This window comes from Cuculus canorus, chromosome 16 (genome assembly GCF_017976375.1).
Source record: "Cuculus canorus isolate bCucCan1 chromosome 16, bCucCan1.pri, whole genome shotgun sequence".
Taxonomy (NCBI): Eukaryota; Metazoa; Chordata; class Aves; order Cuculiformes; family Cuculidae; genus Cuculus; species Cuculus canorus.
In genome coordinates this window covers 8,974,049-8,993,198 of record NC_071416.1, presented here as the reverse complement: position 1 = coordinate 8,993,198, position 19,150 = coordinate 8,974,049, and the positions used below count along the sequence as shown (strand labels likewise).

The window sequence follows — 19,150 nt, the reverse complement described above, 5'->3', positions numbered from 1 at the left end:
CCCTTTCTCCCTTTCCCTTCCCCTTTTCTCTTTCCCCCTCTTCCTTTCTCCCTTTCCCTTTCCCTCTTTCTCTTCCTCCTCTTCCTTTCCCCTTTCCCCCTTTTCCCTTTCCCTCTTTCCCCTCTTCCCTTTCCCTTTCCCCCTTCCTCTTTCCCCCTTTCCTTCTCCTGTTCTCTATCCCATTTCCTTTCCCCCTTGTCCCTCTCCCTTTCCCTCCCACCAGGCACCCGGGGCTCTCCCCTTTCCCCCCTCCCCAAGAGACAATTCCCTTACTTTCAGGACTTTCTTCAAACAAACCCCCTGCCTTTCCCCCAGAGCCGCTCGCCAAAGGAAGAGCCGTAAGAATTACAAAAAAAAAGAAAAGAATCCAAATATTTATTTTCTTTTTTCCTTCTGGATCCAACACATCACAGCCCCAGGGGCAGGTGGGGGCCTGGCTGAACCCCACTGAGGGGGGGACCCTGCAAGGGGGGGGGGGGGTCCCCAAAGCCAAGACCCACCCCTGTCCTGGCCACGCATCCATCCCTTCCGACCCATCCCAGCCCAGGATGGGGTGCAGGGAGAGGAGGGCGCGGCCAAACCCAGCCCTGAGCCGCTGCAGTGACAGACGAGGGGGGAGAAAGGCCAAAAAAAGGGGGGGCTTGGGGGAGAAAAGGGGTTTAAAGGGAATACAACCCCTTAAACCCCTCGGGGCCAGAGGGGTCCGGCCGGCGCGTGCTCAGCCCGGGGAGGGGGGTATTTAAAAATATGAATTTTCATATATTTTATTTAAAAAATAAAACCACACAAAGAATGAGGGGTGGGGGGAGAAGAAACCCAAAGTAACCAGGCCCCCGTGTGTGCAGTTTGGCTTTAGTGCAAATGGGCGCATTCCTGCAGGCACTTCCCGGAGCATCGCCCCGATACAAAAAAAATAAGAGAGAAACTATGATATAAAGAGTAAAAACCCCCTGGGGGAAGGGGGGCGGGGGCAGGCGCCCACTCTGCCCTGGGCACTTGAGGGGGGGCAGGAACAGATCCCCCATCCTTTCATCAGCCCTGCCGCCCACAGGCACAGCTTATCCGAGCGCTGGGCACCCCCGGCACAAGGGGAGCAGCCGGCTGCCCCCCACCAGCCCCCGCCCTGGGGCCGGCAAGGGCCGGGGAGGGCACAATTAGCTTATTTTCCAAGGAAAAAATGGATTCAAGCTCCGTGGCGGGGGAATCTGTGTGCATAAAGCTTTGGGGGGATGGGGGGGGGCCTTTCCCTGAGTCTGGGGGGGCCCCGGGGCAGCGCAGGGGGCGCGAAGGCACCTCGAGTGCAAAATGTGCAAGAAGGGGGGGAAACGCCGCGTGCGGCGGCACCGGCAGCATCGGCGTCAGTCGAGGAAGCGCTGGCAGGCCTTCTTCCAGCGGCACGCCGTGCACCACATCTCCCGGTTCTCCATGCCGTACACCTTGCGGCACTTCTTGGCCTCCCCCCGTGGCTTCCTGCGGGCAGAGGGGACACGTCGTGGGGTGGGGGGACACAGATCCGAGGGGGCGATCCCTGCTAGGGCCAACCATAACCTGGGCTGCATCACAAGAAGCGTGGCCAACGGGTCAAGGGAGGGGATTCTGCCTCTCTGCTCCGCTCTGGTGAGACCAAACCCGGAGCCCTGCATCCAGTTCTGGAGTCTCCAGCATAAGAAGGAGATGGAACTGTTGGAATGTGTCCAGAGGAGGGCACGGAGATGATCCAAGCACTGGAGCACCTCTGCTAGGAGGAGAGGCTGAGAGAATTGGGGTTGTTCAGCCTGAAGAAGAGAAGGCTCCAGGGAGACCTTAGAGCAGCTTCCAGTGCTGAAAGGGGCTCCAGGAAAGCTGGAGAGGAGCTCTTGATGATGCGGGGCAGGGACAGGATGAGAGGAATGGTTTTCAGCTAAAAGAGGGGAGATGGAGATGAGATCTTAGGGAGAAATGTTTTGCTGTGAGGCTGGGGAGGCCCTGGCCCAGGTTGCCCAGAGCAGTGGTGGCTGCCCCATCCCTGGAGGTGTTCGAGACCAGGTTGGATGGAGATTTGAGCAACCGGATCCGGATGCAGTGGGAGGTGTCCCCGCCTGTGGCAGGGGGATGGGACTGGATGGGCTTTGAGGTCCCTTCCAAACCATTCCATGATTCTATGATCTCTGAGGAATGCGTGCTGGCGGGTGGTGATGGCGATGTCTCACCTTGGGATGGTGGGTGGCTTGGGCAGCGGTGGGACAGGTGCAACGGGGGACACCGGTGGCCGCAGAGGAGCCGGACAGCCCTGTCAAGAGAGGACACGGCTTCGTATCCGAGCTCAGCTGCACCACCAGCACCAAGTAGCTGGGTGGGATGGAGGGTGACAGTGACATATCGAGCACGGTGGCAGACCCGCCACCCCCTACTCTCCCCACTCCTCACCTGGTACGCGTGGTCGGTGTGGACATGGCAGAGGCCGAGGGTGGCCGAGGGGCTGCGGGGGGAGCCCGGCGCCAGGTCAGGGAGCGGTAACGCCAGACCCTGCACCTCAGGGCCAGGGAAGGCGGGAGGCACCGAGGAGGTGGGCGAGACGGGCGTCAGGCTGGAGAGCCCATCCGTCAGCGAGTCCACATCCACGTCCAGCTCCGTGTAGTAGAAGTCCTCCTCGCCGTCACTCTGCTCGAGGTCGGCTTTCCGACTGTGGGGAGAGTGGGGTCTGGCTGGGACGGCGCCTTCCCCCCGTGGCAGGACCCCACTGGGGGCACAGCAGGGGTCTGGGGGTGCCGGGGGGACCCCACACACTTACCCAAGGTGCACGGTTCGGATGTGTTTCTGCATCCCTGAGGAGCTACTGAGGACTTTGCCACAGCTCTTCCACAAGCACTTGAACATCACCTTGGTGGAGTTCTGCAGGAGAGGCGTTAGGCTGGCAGCCTCATCCCCAGTCCCATCCCCATCTTTATCTAAAACTTGACCATCATCCTAAATGTTATTCCCACCCCCATCATCCTCATTGTCATCCCAAACCTCATCCTTCCCTTTGTCCTCATCCTCGCTATCTCCATCCCCAACTTCATCTCCATCATCACCCAAATCCCCACCCTCATCTCATCATCCCATCCCTAACCTCATCCTCCTCTCCACCCCTACGCTCACTAACCCCATCCCCAGACTCATCCCCCATCTCATCCGCAACTTCATCCCACCTTCCTCTTCCGTGGGATGGGCTCTCCAAAGACAAAGTGCGTGCCGTCGGGCTCGTCGGGGCCCTCATCCGGCAGTGGGGCAGGCAGGAAAGTGCTGGGGACGTGGCTGGAGAGCGGGGGCGATGGGGTGGAGGGAGTGGAGCGGTCGCTGGAGGGGTCCCAGCTCCAGTCCCCACTGGTGTTGCTGCTACTGCTGCAGCTGGAGGACATGGTGGGCACCTCCTTCCAGACCTCACCGGTGAGCTCTGGTGAGGAGGAAGAGGAGGAAGAAGGTCAGGACCAGCCACGGGACACGTAGCCAAGGAGGGGAGGAGAGAGGAGCATGGTCCTACCTGGGGTGGCGGTGGCTGGTGGGTGTCCGAGCACCAGCGGGCTGGTGGAGAGGCTGGTGAGCACCGTGGCTGCCATCACTTCATCGATGCCCGCCTTGCCCGAGAGCTTCCTGCCAGCAAGAGCAAAGCAGAGGGCCTGTGGTGAGGATGGATGAGACCCCCTGGGACCCTTCATCCCCTTCCATCACCCACCGAGGAGCTGGGACCCCCTACCCCTACCTGGAGAACAGGGATGCTCTCCAAGCCCCTGAGTGGTCGCAGTGCTCAGTGCCGGCATGGCTTTGCAACTGCTCGAGGGCTCATATGTTGCTCATACACAGCTCAGGGGCTCATACACAGCTTGAGGACTCATACACAGCTCATATATGGCTTGACGGCTCATATACAGTTCATATATGGCTCATATATAGCTTTAGGACTTCTATAGGGCTCATATACAACTCCTGTATGGCTTACGGGCTCATACACAGCTCATGTATCCTCAAGGGCTCATACAGGGCTCATATCTGGCTCAAAAGCTCACAAATGGCTCACATACTGCTTGAGGGCTCATATATGGCTCATACGTATAGCTCCAGGGCCCATCTATGGCCCACAGATGGCTCCAGGGCTCACATACGGCTCATGTCTGGCTTATATATGGCTCATATATGGCCCGAGGGCTCATACAGGGCTCATATATGGCTCAAGGGCTCATATATGGCACCTTGCTTCACCGCCTGTTTAGCTCACGGCTGGGCAGAGCCCCCAGTGCCCAGGACAGCCGCTCTCAGACGGAGACCCCGGCGCTGCGGGTGAGCAGCCAAAGTCCCACTCTCGCAGCCGGCAGAACAAATCCCAGCCGGCAAAAGAGCAGCCGGTGCCAGCAGGAGGTTTGGGCAGGGCGCTGGCTGTCGCCGTTACCCATCCCGCCACGGTCCTACCTGTGCCGGGGCACGGGGATGTAGGCAGAATGCAGCGCCAGGCATCGCTCCAGCCCCCCGTCCAGCACCCGCAGCATTGCCTCGCGGCCCGCAGGCTCCCGGCGCGGCAGCAGCTCGCTCAGACGTGGCAGCCAGCCCTCGGGGGCCGCCGGCAGCGGGAGAGGAGCCTGCCGAGAGAGCGGGGTGTCAGTAGGGATCCCCAGCACTCGACCCCATGGGGATCCTCCAGCGCTCGATCCCACAGGGATCCCCCAACTTGTTATGGAGGGCAGGCGGCACGTGGAGCTGGATCAGCGACTATGGGCAGGGCTGCAGGAGAACCCTGCGGGTGCCTCTGGAGGACATCCCAGGTGGATCCCACCAGGTCAAAGCTGGGATCCAGCTAGGATCTCCCTGTCCTCCTGTGAGGCTGCTCCCAAGGTGGCAGCAGCCAGCAGATCCTTTCCTGGGGCCAGAGCGGGGATCCCACAGGGATCTCCATGAGCCAGGAGAAGCCCTGACACTCCGTGGTGGCAGCACCAAGCAGATCCCTCCCTGAGCAGATCTCCCAGGATCCAGCAGGGATACCACAGAGCAGGGAGCCAGCTTGGCCCTGCCGGCTAAACCGGAGTCAACAGCACCAGCACCAAGTGGATCCTGCTCCTGGTGGATCCCAGGGGATCTCCTGGGGGGAACCCTGAGGAAGCAGGGAGCAGCCCCTCACAGGAGGCTGATCCAGGTCAGCAGCACTCGCTGGCCAAGGCTGGTGATCAAGTGGATCCCTCTCCAAGCCACCCTGGGGTAGATCACCTGGGGCTCAGATCCAGCAGGGATCTCCCCTTGCAAAGGGAGAATCCGACTCAGTGCGCTCCTCAGTCTTGCTTCAAGACAATTGTTGGCACCAAGTGGATCCCTCTGGGGCAGATGCTGGGGAGATCCCAAAGAGCTGGGATCCAGCAGAGATCACCCTGGAGCTGGGCAGAGCAGGAAGCAGATGGGATCTCCTCCAGGAGATCACCACCCTTCTGGGTGCATGGTAGCGCCGGGCAGACTCCTTCCAGGCAGATCACAAGCTGATCCCACAGACTTGGGCTGTGTTCCTGCAGGGATGGCCCAAAGCTCTGCAGAAGCAGCCTGGGCTGCTCTGGAACAGCAGATCCCTTTCCAAGAGATCCAATGCAGACCCAGAATTGGGATCCAGCTGGGACTTCCTGAACCTCCGCATAAGCAACATGGGCTGTCCCAGGATAGCAGATCCCTTCCATCAGATCCCTCTCCAGGCAGACTCCAAGCAGAGGCAGAGCTGGGATCCAGCAGGGGTCTTCCCAAAGCTCTCCAGGAGCTCTAGAACTCCCAGATCCCTTTCCCTCAGCTCCCAATCAGAGGCAGAGGCTGAAATCCAGCAGGGATCTTTCCAAAGCTCTGCAAAAGTTCTGGAACTCTTACATCCCTTTCCATTAGATCCCTTTCCATCAGATCCCAAGCAGAAGCAGAGCTAGGATTCAGCAGGGATGTTCCAAAAGTTCTGCAGAAGTAGCCTAGGCTGTTCCAGAACAGCAGATCCCTTCCCAGCAGATCCCTTCCCAGCAGACCCAGAGCCAGGATCCATCAGGGATCCCCTGAACCTCCGCATACGCAGCCTGGGCTGCTCCAAGACAGAAGACCCCTTCCCAGCAGGGCATTTTCCCAAAGTTCTGCAGAAGCTCTGGAAGGGCAGATCCCAGATCCCTCTCCAGGCAGACCCCAAGCAGAGGCAGAGCTGGGATCCAGCTGAGATGTTCCCAAAGCTCTCCAGGAGCCCTGGAACAGCAGATCCCAGATCCCTTTCCATCAGATCCCCTTCCATCAGCTCCCAAGCAGAGGCAGAGCTGAGATCCAGCAGGGACCTTCCCAAAGCTCTGCAGGAGCTCTGCAACTTCCAACTCCCTTTCCATCAGCTCCCAGGCAGAGGCAGAGCCGGGATCCAGCAGGGATTCCCCAAAGCTCCGCAGGAGCAGCCCGGGCTTCCCCGGGACAGCAGCTCCCTTCCCAGCAGACCCCAAGGGCGAATCCCCGGGAGGGATGCCGGGCACCCCTTCCCCCCCTGTGGCACACCCCCCCGTACCTGGCCGCGGGCGGGCGGCGGGCGGTACCGGCGCCGGGCGGTGCCGGGCGGGCGCGGGGGCTCCATGCGGGGCAGCGGCGGGGGCGGGGCGGGGCGCGCGCGGCCGGAGTCGGCGCCGGCAGAGGCCACGCCCCCTGAGCGCGTCGCGATTGGCCAGCAGGGGCCTCCCCGGGCACCGCCCACCGAGGGCCTGGATGATGATTGGTCGGCGCCGGCAGCCGAGGCCACGCCCTCTCTTCCGCGCGCGCGCCGCCGCGCCACGCCCCGCCACGCCCCCCCCGGCAGCGGCCATCTTCGCGCGCCCCGCCCTCTGAGGGACCCCCGGGACCCGCGCCCCGAAGCGGGACCGGCACCCCAGCCCCAAAACCGACCCCCCGAATCAGCACCCCGAGCCGAAACCACACCTCCAGCCCCAAAACTGACCCTCTAGACCCGCATCCCGAGCCTGAACCGCCCTCCCAGCCCCAAAACCGACCCCCTGGACCCGCACCCTGAGCCGAAACTGGCACCGACCCCCCAAAACTCCCCCCTCCAGCCCCCAAAACCAACCCCCGGAACCCGCACCCAAGCCGGCTCCGGCACCCGATCCCCAAAAACTCTCCCTCTGCCCCAAAACAGACCCCCTAGACCCATACCCTGAGCCGGGACCGGCACCCCTGCCCCAAATTCGACCCCTAAAACTGGCACCGTGACCCGACACCAGCACCCGACCCCCAAAAAACCAACTCACACCCCCCAAAACTCACTCACACCCCAAAACTCAGTACCTTGCCCCCAAACCGATCCCTGGCACCCAAAACCCAACCCCTGACCTCCAAACCCAACCCATTCCCCCCAAAAACTGACATGTGACCTCCCAAAACTAACTCCCCCTGCCCCCCCGAAAGTTGCAGGGTGTCCCCCAAAAGTTGGGGTTTGGTCATTATTGGGGCCAATGCTATTTAACACCTTTGTTGCTGACACAGACATTGGGATTGGGAGCACCGTTAGCCAGTTTGCCGGTGACACCAAACTGTGTGGCATAGTCAACATGCTGGAGGGAAGGGATGGATCGAGAGGGAGGGAATGGACCCAGAGGAAAGGGATGGATTCATAGGAAAGGGTTGGATCCATAGGAAAGAGATGGTATCCAGAGGAAAGGAGTGTATGGAGAGGAAAGGCATGGACCCAGAAGGAAGGGATGGACCCAGGGGGAAGGAATGCCTCCAGAGGAAAGGAATGTATAAAGAGGAAGGGGATGGACCCAGAGGGAAGGAATGCCTCCAGAGGAAAGGGATGTATAGAGATGAAAGGCATGGACCCAGAGGGAAGGAATGCCTGCAGAGGGAAAGAATGGGTCTAGAGGGAGGTGCGTGGGGTAGATGGGTTTGTGGGGTGCTTAGGGTGCCTGGGTTGGCAGCCACCCATGCTCTTCTCCTCGCCTGCTCTGAAACCTGCAGTGCTGCAAGCGCGAGGCGCTGGCATGGGGCTGCCCAGGCCCTGCTGTTGTTTGATGTCACCCAGCACGGCCACCTGCGGGGTCCCCTTGCACGCCACAGAAAGAGGGGGGGCAGCTGGGTGAAGGGCAGCATCCTCCAGGGACCCGGGCACCCTCGGGGCCCCAAACCTGCCCAGGCTGAGCCATGGCCACTGGAGACCAGAAGCATCTCCGGGGAGCGCAGGAGGAAGAGAAGGGTGGCTGGAGCAGCCTTCATCCCAGCCTGCAGCCCTGACCTGGCCCTGATGGGCTCGTTAGCGCCGCCCTGGAGGAGTTAACGCCTGTGCCCGGCAGCACTGGCACTGAGACAACACTGGAGCGTGGGTAACCGCAGTGGGACCCAGGCGGTTGCTCCGCCAGCCGCCCCCCGCTCCAGTTTAATCATTAATGCTGGACAAAGCGCTGAGCTGGCAGCTCCACAGCTTCAGGGTTGTGCAACTCCTGTGAGCATCGCCTACCCGTTGCACAAGGGCACCAGTGCCGCCAGCCCGACCCCCTTCCCGTGCAGGGTGGCTCTGCCGGAGGGCATCCAGTGCTGGCATCCCCGGGGGATGCCCCGTGACACCCGTACACGCTGGCCAGGGCGGCTCCTGGCTGGACTCCTGTCCTGGCTGGGGTTGCTGGGCCCTTGCCTACGCTGCCTGGAGCTCCCAAGCGGGGTACGGAGTCAGGCAGGGTGGGAAGCTGCATGGGATATGGAAAGCACAGGGTCTGGAGCCACACAGCATGTGGAGCTGAGGGGATGCGGAACTGGTTTGGGTGCGGCCGGAGAGCGTGCAAAGCCGTACGGGCTGCAGAGCCATATGGGGCACGAAGCAGAACCTTACGGTGTGCAGTGAGCAAGACCACGCAGGGTGCAATGCACCGTGCAGCACCCTACAGAGTGTAGCACCCTACAGCGTGCAGCACCGTGCAGCATGTGCCAGGCTCCTGCTCACTCCCCCTTGCAGGACCAGCACCGTGCAGCATCGTCCCCTTGCAGTCTCAGCCCCAAGTGGGGTCCCGGCCAGTGGGGAGGAGTGAGGAGCCTGCAGCCCGCAGGGCCCCCGCACCCGCTGTGCCCAGGGATGAGGAGGGACGCTTGCAGCCCTACTCGCTCTGATACCAGCCCCAAACCTTCCCAGCTGGACCACGAGACTTCAGGCAATGTTTCAGGATGGATCCTTCATTCCCCACCCAGTCTTTGAAACTCCAGGGACATTTTCCATTGCCTTGAAGACTGGGCAGGTGTTCTCCTATTTAAACGCAAGTCTAGCTCTGCGGAGCGCTGCAGGCAGCACGGGAGCCAGGGGGAAGCAGGCAGTCCTGCTGCAACAGGGCAGGTTTGGGAGATGCTTCGGCTGCTCCCAGCTCAGTGAGGGCAGAAGCTTTCTGTGACACAAGGGCAGCCCCATGGCATGCTGAGCCTGCCTTTCCCTGGGGAAGTGGCACCACGATACCCCATGGGATATCCCAGCCCCATGGGCAGCACCATCCCCATCCCGACCCTGTGGGCAGCGTGGAGTCAGTCTTGTCCTGGGGAGTGAAGTGGCTCTGGTCCTGCATGGAGGCGATGCTCCTGCTTGGGGCTGGTGCAGCCCAAAGGCAGCTCCAGGGGACACGGGTGGTGCTGGAGGGACCCAGTCCGGGAGAGGTGTGGGATGGGATGATGGAGACGGGCAGCAGGGGAAGGATGCAGCCGGAAGCAGCGCTGGGGCAACCCACGCACCGGTGCCGTGTGGCTGGCAGCAGGAAGAGCACGGCAGCATCGGCACTAGCTGCTCAGCGCCGTTTTCTATCGGGGCCCTTATCTCGAGCGGGGTGGGAGCAGCTGCTGGGGCTGGCTCCTCTATCTTGAGCAGCTGTGGTTTGGCATCGAGCGTGGGGCTGACGAAGCGGCATGAGCACCCGAGCTGCCTCCCAGCTTCAACGTCTTCACCCTGCAGCGGGTTTTGCCGAGCACCTTGTTTTCATTTTTAATCTCTTCACCCGCTTTGACGGAGGGGCAAAGCTGCTGAAGGAAGGCACGTGGCTTCCTGCTTGCCTGCCGCACGGCACAGCAGCTCTGCTGCCACCGGTCCTGGCCAGCTCTGATGAACGCCACGCCACTGCGATGCGAAGTCAGGCAACCTCCAGCCAGAGCCATGCAGGGTGGCTGTGCCACATCCAGAGGGGCTGCGGGGGAACTGGAGCCACCATCAATGCAGCAGCCGCATGCCAGCACCTTCACATCTCCAGGCATCCCTTGGGGCAGGGATGCCAAAGCGCATCATCCCAAGGACTCTGGGCATCCCTTGGGGCAGAGATGCCAAAGCGCATCACCCCAAGGACTCTGGGCATCCCTTGGGGCAGAGATGCCAAAGCGCATCACCCCAAGGACTCTGGGCATCCCTTGGGGCAGAGATGCCAAACTTCCCATGGGGTGAAGAGGAAGGAAGTTTGAGCCTTGTAGTCAGTGCTCTGGGCACATGTCCAGCTCACACAAGGATTTTTGGTACCCATTAAAGCTGCAGCACCCATGGGACTGACATGAGGGCAGCGAGCAGCAAACACTGTGTGAACACTTCCCAGCGCCAACTCTGACCTTGTGCAGAGCGAGTCCCTGCTCCGGGATGGGCCGCCCCGTTTTGGCAGCTCTTGGTGCTGCACGTCCCCACCTTGGAGGTGTAAAACCAGCCCTGTGGGCACACTCACAGTTACGCCGTGCCCAAAGCTGCTCTCCCAGCACCAGCACTGCTGCGTCGCTGTAGCACCAGTCGCCAGAAACAGGGCTTTACAAGCGTTTTTGGAGTGTTTTCTCCTGACTAAGACAATGCCTCTCAGCCTTTTAATGGTGTTTGGAAGATGGCTGCTCAAGGAGGCACCTTTGCATGTATCCAAAAGGTCGGAGTAGGTGACAAAGCAGAGCCCACAGTCCACACTGCCTTGTAGCAAGACACAGGGCTGCCCCTTGTCCCCAGAAACAGGGACATTCAGTGAAGAGAGTGAAGCTGCCTGACGCTTTCTGGGGGCTGGATGGGGCGCTGCTGTCCCCAAGACACAGGGAGGAGGATGGAGACCTTCATGGCACAACCCTGCTGATGAGGGGCCTGATTCTGCAGCCCAGGGCCGTGGGGCTGGCCCACAGCCTTGCCACCTCCCCCAGAACACAACCAGTCCCAACCTGGATCCCATCTTGGTGTCAGCACCAGCCGTGTCCCATGGGGCTTCTGCGTGGCACCCAGTACCCGCAAACTGCCTATCGTGGGGCATCCCACTGTCAACCTGCTGGCAATGCGATAAGGATGCTTGAAGGGGCATAAAACAGATACAGAAAGCGCTTGCAGGGATGCAGCCACCGCGGTGGGCGCTGGAATCGTCTGTGCCCATACTGGCGTGGATCAGCTGGTGGGGAGGATGCCCCGGGCGCCGTGCCAGGGATGCTGTAGGGGATGCTATAGGTTGGTGATGTACACCTCCAGCCCGTTGGCTGCCGTCCTGGCGAGGCCTCCACGGGGCTCCCCTGCCCGAATGTCACCAACGCTTTCGTACAGGTTCTCAGGGACACGGGGCTTCCCTGGCTTGTCCCGTTTCACTGCCTTCTTCCAGTTAATGTCCACAGCCTCGTAGTCCGGGTCGGGGCCACGGCGCTGAGCAGTCCAGGCTCGGTTGCTGATGGACTCGTAGCAGGGGTCTGGAGGGGCTGGAGCTGCTGGGGACCAGCACCCAGACAGGGCCCCCTCCTCCCGGCGAGGCTGCGGCCATGCAGCACCCGCCTCCCTTGGGGATGATGTGGGGACGTGGGCTTTCTTCTTGGTGGCTTTACACACCGTCGAGTACATCTCTTCCAGCTGCAAAAGGAAGGTGGGCATTCGGAGCAATTCCTGCCCACGGCAGGGTATCCCCATGGCCCCCTGGCTCCTCTCAGCCCCCAGAGGATCCTGGCAGTGGATTATCCTTTGAGGATCTGGCTTTTTACATATCCCGGGAGCTTTTTGCAGGGCACAGAGAGCAGCACCGTGGGCATCTCCTGCTCTCGGGGGCCTGGCTCCATCCTGCACCCCCTAAAAGCTCCAGGGGAAAATACAGAGCAGCCTATTTTACACCCTGCTCCAGACAGGGGTGTTACAGGGAGGAAGGGTGTTAATCACCCACCCCATGTTCCATCCAGCAAGTGCAGCTCCAGCCCCACACCCCATCCCAGAGCCATACCTTAGCCTGGGGGGCATTGCCCACGCTGTCCCAGCACAGCGGGGCTGCGGGCAGCCTCGTCACATCCCCATCCTGTGACTCCACCAGCACCGTCCTCTTCACCTTGCGGACACAGGCGTAATCGGCCGCCCCGTGCCCAGCACGCGGGGGGCACCCCTGGATGCCGGTGGGCACTGGGGGCACCAGGGCATCCTCCCCTTCCACTGCCAGGCACTCATAGACTGTGTCTGGCACTGGCTTCCGCAGCTGCGGGAAGAGCAGGTTGGAGTAGGTCTGGTCGGGGCCCGGGAGGGTGGCAGGGGGCTCGGGGACAGGGATCTGGGGCAGCTCGCGGTGCAGGAGGATGCTGAGGCCGGAGCTGTGCAGGGAGTCAGCACCGGGGGTCACAGCGCAGGGGGTGTCCAGGCTGGCCGGCCGCTGGGCTGCAGGGAGAGGAGAGGAGATGGGAGGATGCTGGGGATGCAGCAAGCACCGAGCCCTGCGCTGGCCGTGCGTGCATGCCAGGATGCGCTCGCTGGGCAGTGCATGGACTGTGGGCACCCGCCAAGGGCCACTGGCCTCCCACCTCAACAGCCACTCACCGTCATCCCTGGCCTTCACCCGGTACAGCTCGTGTAGCTTCGTGTCGGACTTGCTGAGCGAGCGCAGCTGCGTCTGTCTGAGCAGGGACTGCAACGGGGGGAGCGCGCACCCTCAGGCTTGCGGCTGGGAGCCGGGGTGCCCAGAAAAACCTGATGCTGAAACTGCCTCCCCCAGCATGCACTTACCTCATCCACCAGCTTCACCCCATCTGAAGGGACCTTCTTCTTCCTGCCCTTGCTGCAGGGAGATGAGGGGTGAGCTCGAGGTGGGCGGCCAAGCTGGGGGCAAGGAGCAGGTGCCCCACAACCCCGACCTGGCCTTGATGGGCATCGCCGTGTGCCCCTGCCTGGAGCAGCAGCACCCCCAAATCCACAGCCCTCCTCCTTCACCAGCCCCACAGCAGGATCCAGGCTAGCAGGGGTCTCAACTGCATCCGGCACCCTGCTGAGCGGTGCTGGGCATCCCTGGCATCACTCCTGGCATCACTCACTCTGCCCAGTCTGCAGGGCTCCTCCTATGATGCCACATCCCCCATCCCCACCCGGACGGGCTCCTTTGGGTGCAGGGGGTGCAGTGGGGGGCAGCAGGGAGGGGGGTGCAGGATCAGGGCCGCAGCTAGGGGCTTGGCAGGGCAGAGCAGCAGATCCCAGTAGTGCCAGCTCAGGACAGGCACACACGGCATCTCCACGTGCGGCCACTGAACGCCATCAAGGGGCCCCCAGCCCTGTCCCCAGCATCAGGAGGGGAAGCAGAGGGGGTGCAGGCAGTGCCTACCGTCTGCAGGCAGCACACAGGGCGCCCAGGTAGACCAGGATGCCAAGCAGAACCAGGGCAGCACCGGCTGGCAGGAGTGGGGTCCGCACCAGCCCCTCACCACCGGATGCAGCCATGGGAAGCCGTTTCTAACACTGCTGCGGGGGCGAGCTCTGGGGAGAAAAAACATGATTTGGGGTGCAGCCGGGCACTGCTGGGCTCACCATGGCATGAGATGGTGCTTGGCAGCCCCTGGCGCTTGCCTGGGCCCCTGCAGTGCAGCCCCTGGGCAGGGAGTCTCTCTGGATGGGGACATGGACCGGGGGCCCCATTTTCCGTCCTGCCGCTGCTCTCCCCGAGGCTGCCACGCTGCCTCCATCACTGCCCCAGCCTGGGGCAGCCACCCCACAGCGGGCGCCCTGCCACACCCAGGAAAAACTGCGGATTGTGGTTCCTTTTGAAAAATAAATACCAACCCAACAAAGTCAACAGGATTCAAGCTCCCAAGTTGACACCAAGATGTGAGGATGCCAGGGGCCCTCAAAACTCTCTGAAGACAGCCTAAAAATGCCAATGTTCTTTCTGGGGCACCAGGGAAGCACCCCAGGTTGTGGGACCCCAGCTCCGCAGCCTGGGTCGTGGGGTGGCCAGGATGGGATGGGCAAAGAGATGACTCAGCTTCTTGGAAACGGGGCAAGCTTCAGCCTCGCAGCCACCGCTCCCTCCTCATACCCCAGGCTCACCAGGACACCCTCCTCGCACAGCAGCCCTCTCCCTCTCTGAGCCCCATGGGTTTTGGCTCCATCTGGCCCTGCCATGGGGCCTGGGGAGTCACCAGGGAGAAACTCCAGATGGGAGCAATGGTGCTGCCGGTGTCTCTGGTGTCACCCTGTACACGGCGAGCTCCGGGACGCTGAGCCCAGCCCAGCCCCACAACCCCCACCACCACATTTCTGCTCTCGGAGGAGCCCAGGCTGCTCTCTGCAGCATCCAGAGGTTTCTGCACTGGGGTCAGGAACTGCCGTGGCCAAGCACCAGCCCAGCCAGGATGGCTCTTTGCTGTGACACTCAGCACGCATGGACCCCACGTCTCCTCCACCACCACAACCCCTGCGCCGCAACCACTCTGTCCTGTGACATAAGAGCAGAAAACACCCACTTTCAGCAGAAAATGTCAGCTTTCAACCACCTTCCTCTGCCTAAAGGAAAAGCCATGCAATGCCCAAAGGCGGCCTTCTTCCCTTCACATTTCTCTTGACTAAGGTTCCCCCCTGCAAACCACAGCAGCAGCGAGGCCAGAGCAAGCGGTGCGGAGCCATAAAGGTGCCACAGAACCCAACACAAAGAGCAGATGCTCCTCGGCCCATCGGGACTCCACGTCTTTTCCATGGAGGCCCTTCGTGGCATCCCATCGTCCCTGTCCCCATGCAGCCATCCGCCAGCTGCGAAGCGCAAAGCAAGAGCTGACAGCGCTTCTCCTGTGCTGATGTCAAGATGGCGGCTGCTGCTCCCAGCTCTGTACATGCTTTGCTCCCCAAAAAGTCTGTCCAGCTCGAATAGTGCATGCCAGTGTCCGGGAAATGCCCAGTCCAAAGGGAGATTGAGGCAGTTTCCCAGCACTGGAGTAAAGCATGGCTCAAAGAAGCCACGATAACTCATCCAGACGGAGCCAGCGGCTCCAGCTCTGCAGGCGGGACAGAGCTGGCGCAGCCGAGCAGGACAGCTTCCACCAGCACACTGGGGTACAGTGAACCCCTGGCGCCCACTCTGTGCCTCCTACTCACCTTCTTATGTATCTTGATCTGGCTGAGAGAGACCAGATGCACCGCGATGGTCTGTCCAGCTGCCCCAGTGTGCGGGTACCCCAGCTCCTACAGCAACCCCAGCCTGAGGGCGAGCAGGGACGTCTGCACCCATCGAGCGACCGCGCTTCCTCCCCGCTGCCCCGCAGCAGCACCTTCGGCACATCTTTACCCCGACAACCAGCAAGCTTCTTGCCCACTCGTAGCACCCTTTTATCCCACACCGTTGGAAACTTCCCCAGCTGAAGCTTTAGCCCCTGGAGAGGAATTATTTCAGCGTGGAAAGTGAGACAGAGAGGTTTTAGGGACTAACCCGGCTGGACAGACTGGCTCAGATCAGAGCCGGGCAGGGAAGTCTGGTCCTTCTCCAATGATGTTTTAATTAGACAACAGCTCTTTTCTGTCTGAGCACACATTAATTATACGGATTACCTGCAATGCTTTAGTTGGTCCTTGCTGAACTCGTTTGGCTCATTAGAGTGAGAGGATCGTGGGCTGCAGCAGTGACTGCGTTCAGGACAGAACCGAGCACGCTCTGGGGTTCAGCAGGCAAACCGATGCCGGGGTATGATGGGTGGGAGCTGCCGTCACAGCCGGATGGAAACGTGGGCTCTTAGCACACCGAGGCACATGCGGGGCGTTTTATCCCACAGCGGGTGGATTTGCAATCCCTGAATTTTTAAGATTGAAGAATGAAGGGAGAGGCTTCCTAAATGGAAATTAATGTAGAGAAATTCTTCTGACCGACTAAGGTCAGCGGTTGCTCCTTGATTTCTGACCTACAAAAAACACCCGTTGCAGGTTCAGCTGTCACCTGAAGCCACTTCAGGGACAATACATTGGTTCTCTTAGAGTTGCAAATCTGAGAGGAAAACCCAGTGCCTGACAGAGCCACTCGGGCTGGACCAAGCTGTTTGCAAGGCAAACTCTCCCTGAAAGGTACACCTGAATTTCCTGCCAATAAAGTTATTGATCTCCCAGTCCTGGGGCTGTTCTGTGGGGCAGGAGATGCAGCAGACGGAATTTCGTAACATGCTGGCTCTGCAAGCCAAGATGGCTTTGAAGATGAGAGCAGCCACAACCGCTGCGTACATGCGATGCACTCCCCCAGCCCAGCGAGGAGGGAACGGCTCCTTTCTGTCATACCCGAGCGCGGGCACGATAAACACAGTTGGTTTGGTACTTCAGGATATCAGAGGGTTTTGTACAAAAGGCACAAATTTCTCAGCTGAGCTTCACAAAACCAAGGCTAAATTCACTATGAAATTAAGTGCTGCTGATGATTTTGCCTGGTTCTTCTACACAGATAAATCTGCGCACACTGCTCAGCGCAGGGCGGTGAGAAGAAACTCTACGAGATCACTAAAAGGGTATTTGCAAGAAACCCTTGAGCATTACAAGCTGATTTCCATCACTGACTGCGAATACGGCTGCAGCAAACACAGCTTGGGTACCCTGGGGAGTTGTACGAAAAAAAGCCCAGAGAAGGAGAAGTAGATCTTTTTTGTCTTTTCACTTCTGAAAAGCGAAAGCCCCATCACAGCCAAGAGCCCTGAATCCGCCCCAGGCCACGGAGTGGTAGGTCTTAAGACTAAAACACGGAGCAGGCAGATCTTACCCGCTTCCCTGGCGTTTCCACAGCGGGAGAGAGAGATTTCATTGCCAAACTCCTCTGGAGGGATTTAATTGACAAAAGGCCAACTGCATTTTCAAATGCCAGATCCAAGTGTTGCAAAACTTGGATGCCCGCCTCTCACCCCAGTCCCGCTCGCTGGCACGGATATTGGGAAAGTACAACTTTAAAACCTTAAGGTGGGTTGACCCGCCTGCCCGCACTGTGGGGCTTCAGTCCAGGTTGACATCGTTGCAGCGTTTTTCTTTCTTCTTGCCCTTCCGCAATTGCGGGAAACGCTTGGGCAGAGAAATGCTCTCCTCAGCAGAAGTCAAGAACCCGCTCGAGAGGATTTTGGGCAGTGCCAAGCTGCAGCAGGACACCAGCTCTACTGCAGCCTTGGTGCTGCAGGAATGGGAAGCCAGATTCCAAAATGCAGGATGGGTGTATTAAGGAGATAAATGTTTTCTCCAGAATTACCTGCCCACCACAGCATTTTTCTTGCCACAAATTCAGGAGTTTTACATAACTTCAGGTCTACAGAGGGCAGCATTTCAATGACCATCTTTTCCCAAGCCACTCACCTACAGTCAGGAGCTCAGCAGATCCCCAGGAGCTCTTCCACGTGCAAGAAAAATCCCTACTTCCCTCCCCACAAGACAACTGGGCATTCTTCTGTTAAAAAGCAGCACCCTGCACATCTGAACTCAGCGATTCACTCACCACGGCAGCAATCAGCTCCCACTCAATGCCTAGATTCAAGCCATGGGATGCAGCAGCGCAGCCAAGTTCAAACACCTTTTCTTCCTTAAGCGCAGCCGCTTCCAGAGCACAAAGTATTAAGCAGCACAAAGCTTGCAGCCCTCCTCGCAGCGGGCTGAAGGCTGAACCCAGCGATGCTGCCCCACTGCAGTGCAAGAATCCTGCTTGTCCAGTCCAGCTCGCTGCAGCAGCATCCCCAGCACCGCAGCAGTTCCTATAGAGCAGGTTTGGGGAAGTATTTTCCAACCCCTGTCTTAGTTGCAGACACCCAAGTCTGCGAGGAAAGGAAGCAAACACTACTTACTGTGCTGTAACTCAAATGCTGATGAGTGTGATGAGCGGGAATTAGATCACATTCTCTTCCTTGCCAGCCAACATGCAGAATTTTGTTTCTTTTATCCCAGTTATTCCCAATTAGGGTTTCCCAAACATCTCGATCTGAGCTCTCCTACTCCTCTTCAGAAACTTCCAGTGCAGGCAGCTCTGAGCAGATACCACGCAGTATGCATCGCGGCTCACTTCCTGGCCTGCAGAGGAGGGTGCTTCACCCAGTAACAGGCTGGTTTTCTCCCCGCCTTGGCTGCAAGCAGCGCTGCCGATGGGCTCTGCAGGCACCTGGCACACAAGAGCACCCTCTGCCGCGCTCCACTTCTCACCCAGCTGGTTTTAGTGCTAGCTTTCCAGCCACAGGTGGATATAAGGAAAGAACAGGTTGCCACAGATCATCATTGCCTTGCAAATGAGCGATGCCTTACAAGGACAGAGGGGAAAAAATAAAACCAACTTTATTTACCAGGGATGTGAACTGCCTTGGAGTGGAGGCAGCAGCCATTCGAAGAAAAGTCTGACAAATAAGGCTGTGGAAATCCCAAGGAAGGGTCAAAATACAACTTAGCTGAGACATGGAGCTAATAAACCCAGTTCCTGAAGTGAAGATGACGTTAAGTAGTGTCAGAGGACAAAAACAGCCCAAGAAGTTTCTCTACCCAGTTCAGCTCACCAGTCATGGGCCACTTCAGCAAGCATCCACGCTAAGCTGGGCATATTAATCCTTGTCACCACTTGAGCAGGAGAAACAGCCATTTGTGAGGGAAGGCCCAGTGTGAACACAAATTTCAAACAAGTACGGCAAATTCAGTTTGGAACTGACGATGCTGAAGTGCTAAAGGCAGACCATCACCCCTCACATCTACACAGCGCTCATCACAATGGGATCCAAGTGCTTTCCAGGAAAGAGTTACTCTAACAGGTTTAAGTCCTTCATCTTGCTTACTTGTGCTGTCACTCTGTGCCTTCTGAGATGTGTCTGCAGCAATGCTGAATCCCACAAGGCTCAGACAGCTCTGATCATTATCTCCTTCAGTCATACACTTTCTGGTGAGCTCGGCAGCCTGACCCTATGCGTAGGTGCAGCCCTGCCCCAGCTGACAGCTTGGTAAGTTTTCTTAGGAACAGATAAGAAAGGTGGTACTAAAGGAGCAAAC

General features: G+C 59.5%; 2 protein-coding genes across 4 annotated transcripts; both read right to left on the bottom strand.

The window, feature by feature from the left end:
* Positions 1-1,237: 1,237 nt before the first annotated feature.
* On the bottom strand, positions 1,238-6,605 carry SLC2A4RG (SLC2A4 regulator). Its single transcript, XM_054081492.1, has 8 exons — positions 6,509-6,605; positions 4,426-4,592; positions 3,503-3,612; positions 3,171-3,415; positions 2,771-2,871; positions 2,407-2,662; positions 2,190-2,269; positions 1,238-1,470 (listed from the first exon to the last, which is right to left on the bottom strand). Exons 1-8 carry the CDS (start codon positions 6,572-6,574, stop codon positions 1,359-1,361), a joined length of 1,137 nt encoding a protein of 378 aa, XP_053937467.1. The 5' UTR covers positions 6,575-6,605; the 3' UTR covers positions 1,238-1,358.
* Positions 6,606-10,330: 3,725 nt separating this feature from the next.
* LIME1 (Lck interacting transmembrane adaptor 1) lies at positions 10,331-19,012 on the bottom strand. 3 transcript variants are annotated; one of them, XM_054081637.1, is made up of 7 exons: positions 17,971-19,012; positions 15,275-15,963; positions 13,512-13,663; positions 12,923-12,974; positions 12,737-12,824; positions 12,156-12,577; positions 10,331-11,794 (listed from the first exon to the last, which is right to left on the bottom strand). In XM_054081637.1, the coding sequence occupies exons 3-7, from the start codon at positions 13,625-13,627 to the stop codon at positions 11,399-11,401; spliced, it is 1,074 nt and encodes a 357-aa protein (XP_053937612.1). In that variant the 5' UTR covers positions 13,628-13,663; positions 15,275-15,963; positions 17,971-19,012; the 3' UTR covers positions 10,331-11,398. The 3 variants fall into 3 exon arrangements, with proteins under 3 accessions (XP_053937612.1, XP_053937611.1, XP_053937610.1); XM_054081636.1 differs by having other exon boundaries at positions 10,333-11,794; positions 15,725-15,963; XM_054081635.1 differs by lacking the exon at positions 15,275-15,963 and having other exon boundaries at positions 10,334-11,794.
* Positions 19,013-19,150: the final 138 nt, after the last annotated feature.

What these genes read in the sequence shown, in the direction of transcription:
- SLC2A4RG (XM_054081492.1), bottom strand. Translation starts at nt 6,574, where the DNA reads ATGGAGCCCCCGCGCCCGCCCGGCACCGCCCGGCGCCGGTACCGCCCG. An exon ending in CCATCCCACGGAAGAGGAAG is followed by an intron (nt 2,872 to 3,170) that starts GTGGGATGAAGT and finishes CCTCTCCTGCAG; the next exon opens with AACTCCACCAAGGTGATGTT. An exon ending in AAGCCACCCACCATCCCAAG is followed by an intron (nt 1,471 to 2,189) that starts GTGAGACATCGC and finishes CTCTGCCCGCAG; the next exon opens with GAAGCCACGGGGGGAGGCCA.
- LIME1 (XM_054081637.1), bottom strand. Translation starts at nt 13,627, where the DNA reads ATGGCTGCATCCGGTGGTGAGGGGCTGGTGCGGACCCCACTCCTGCCA. An exon ending in CTGTGTGCTGCCTGCAGACG is followed by an intron (nt 12,975 to 13,511) that starts GTAGGCACTGCC and finishes ATCTCCCTGCAG; the next exon opens with CAAGGGCAGGAAGAAGAAGG. An exon ending in GGTGAAGGCCAGGGATGACG is followed by an intron (nt 12,578 to 12,736) that starts GTGAGTGGCTGT and finishes CTCTCCCTGCAG; the next exon opens with CCCAGCGGCCGGCCAGCCTG.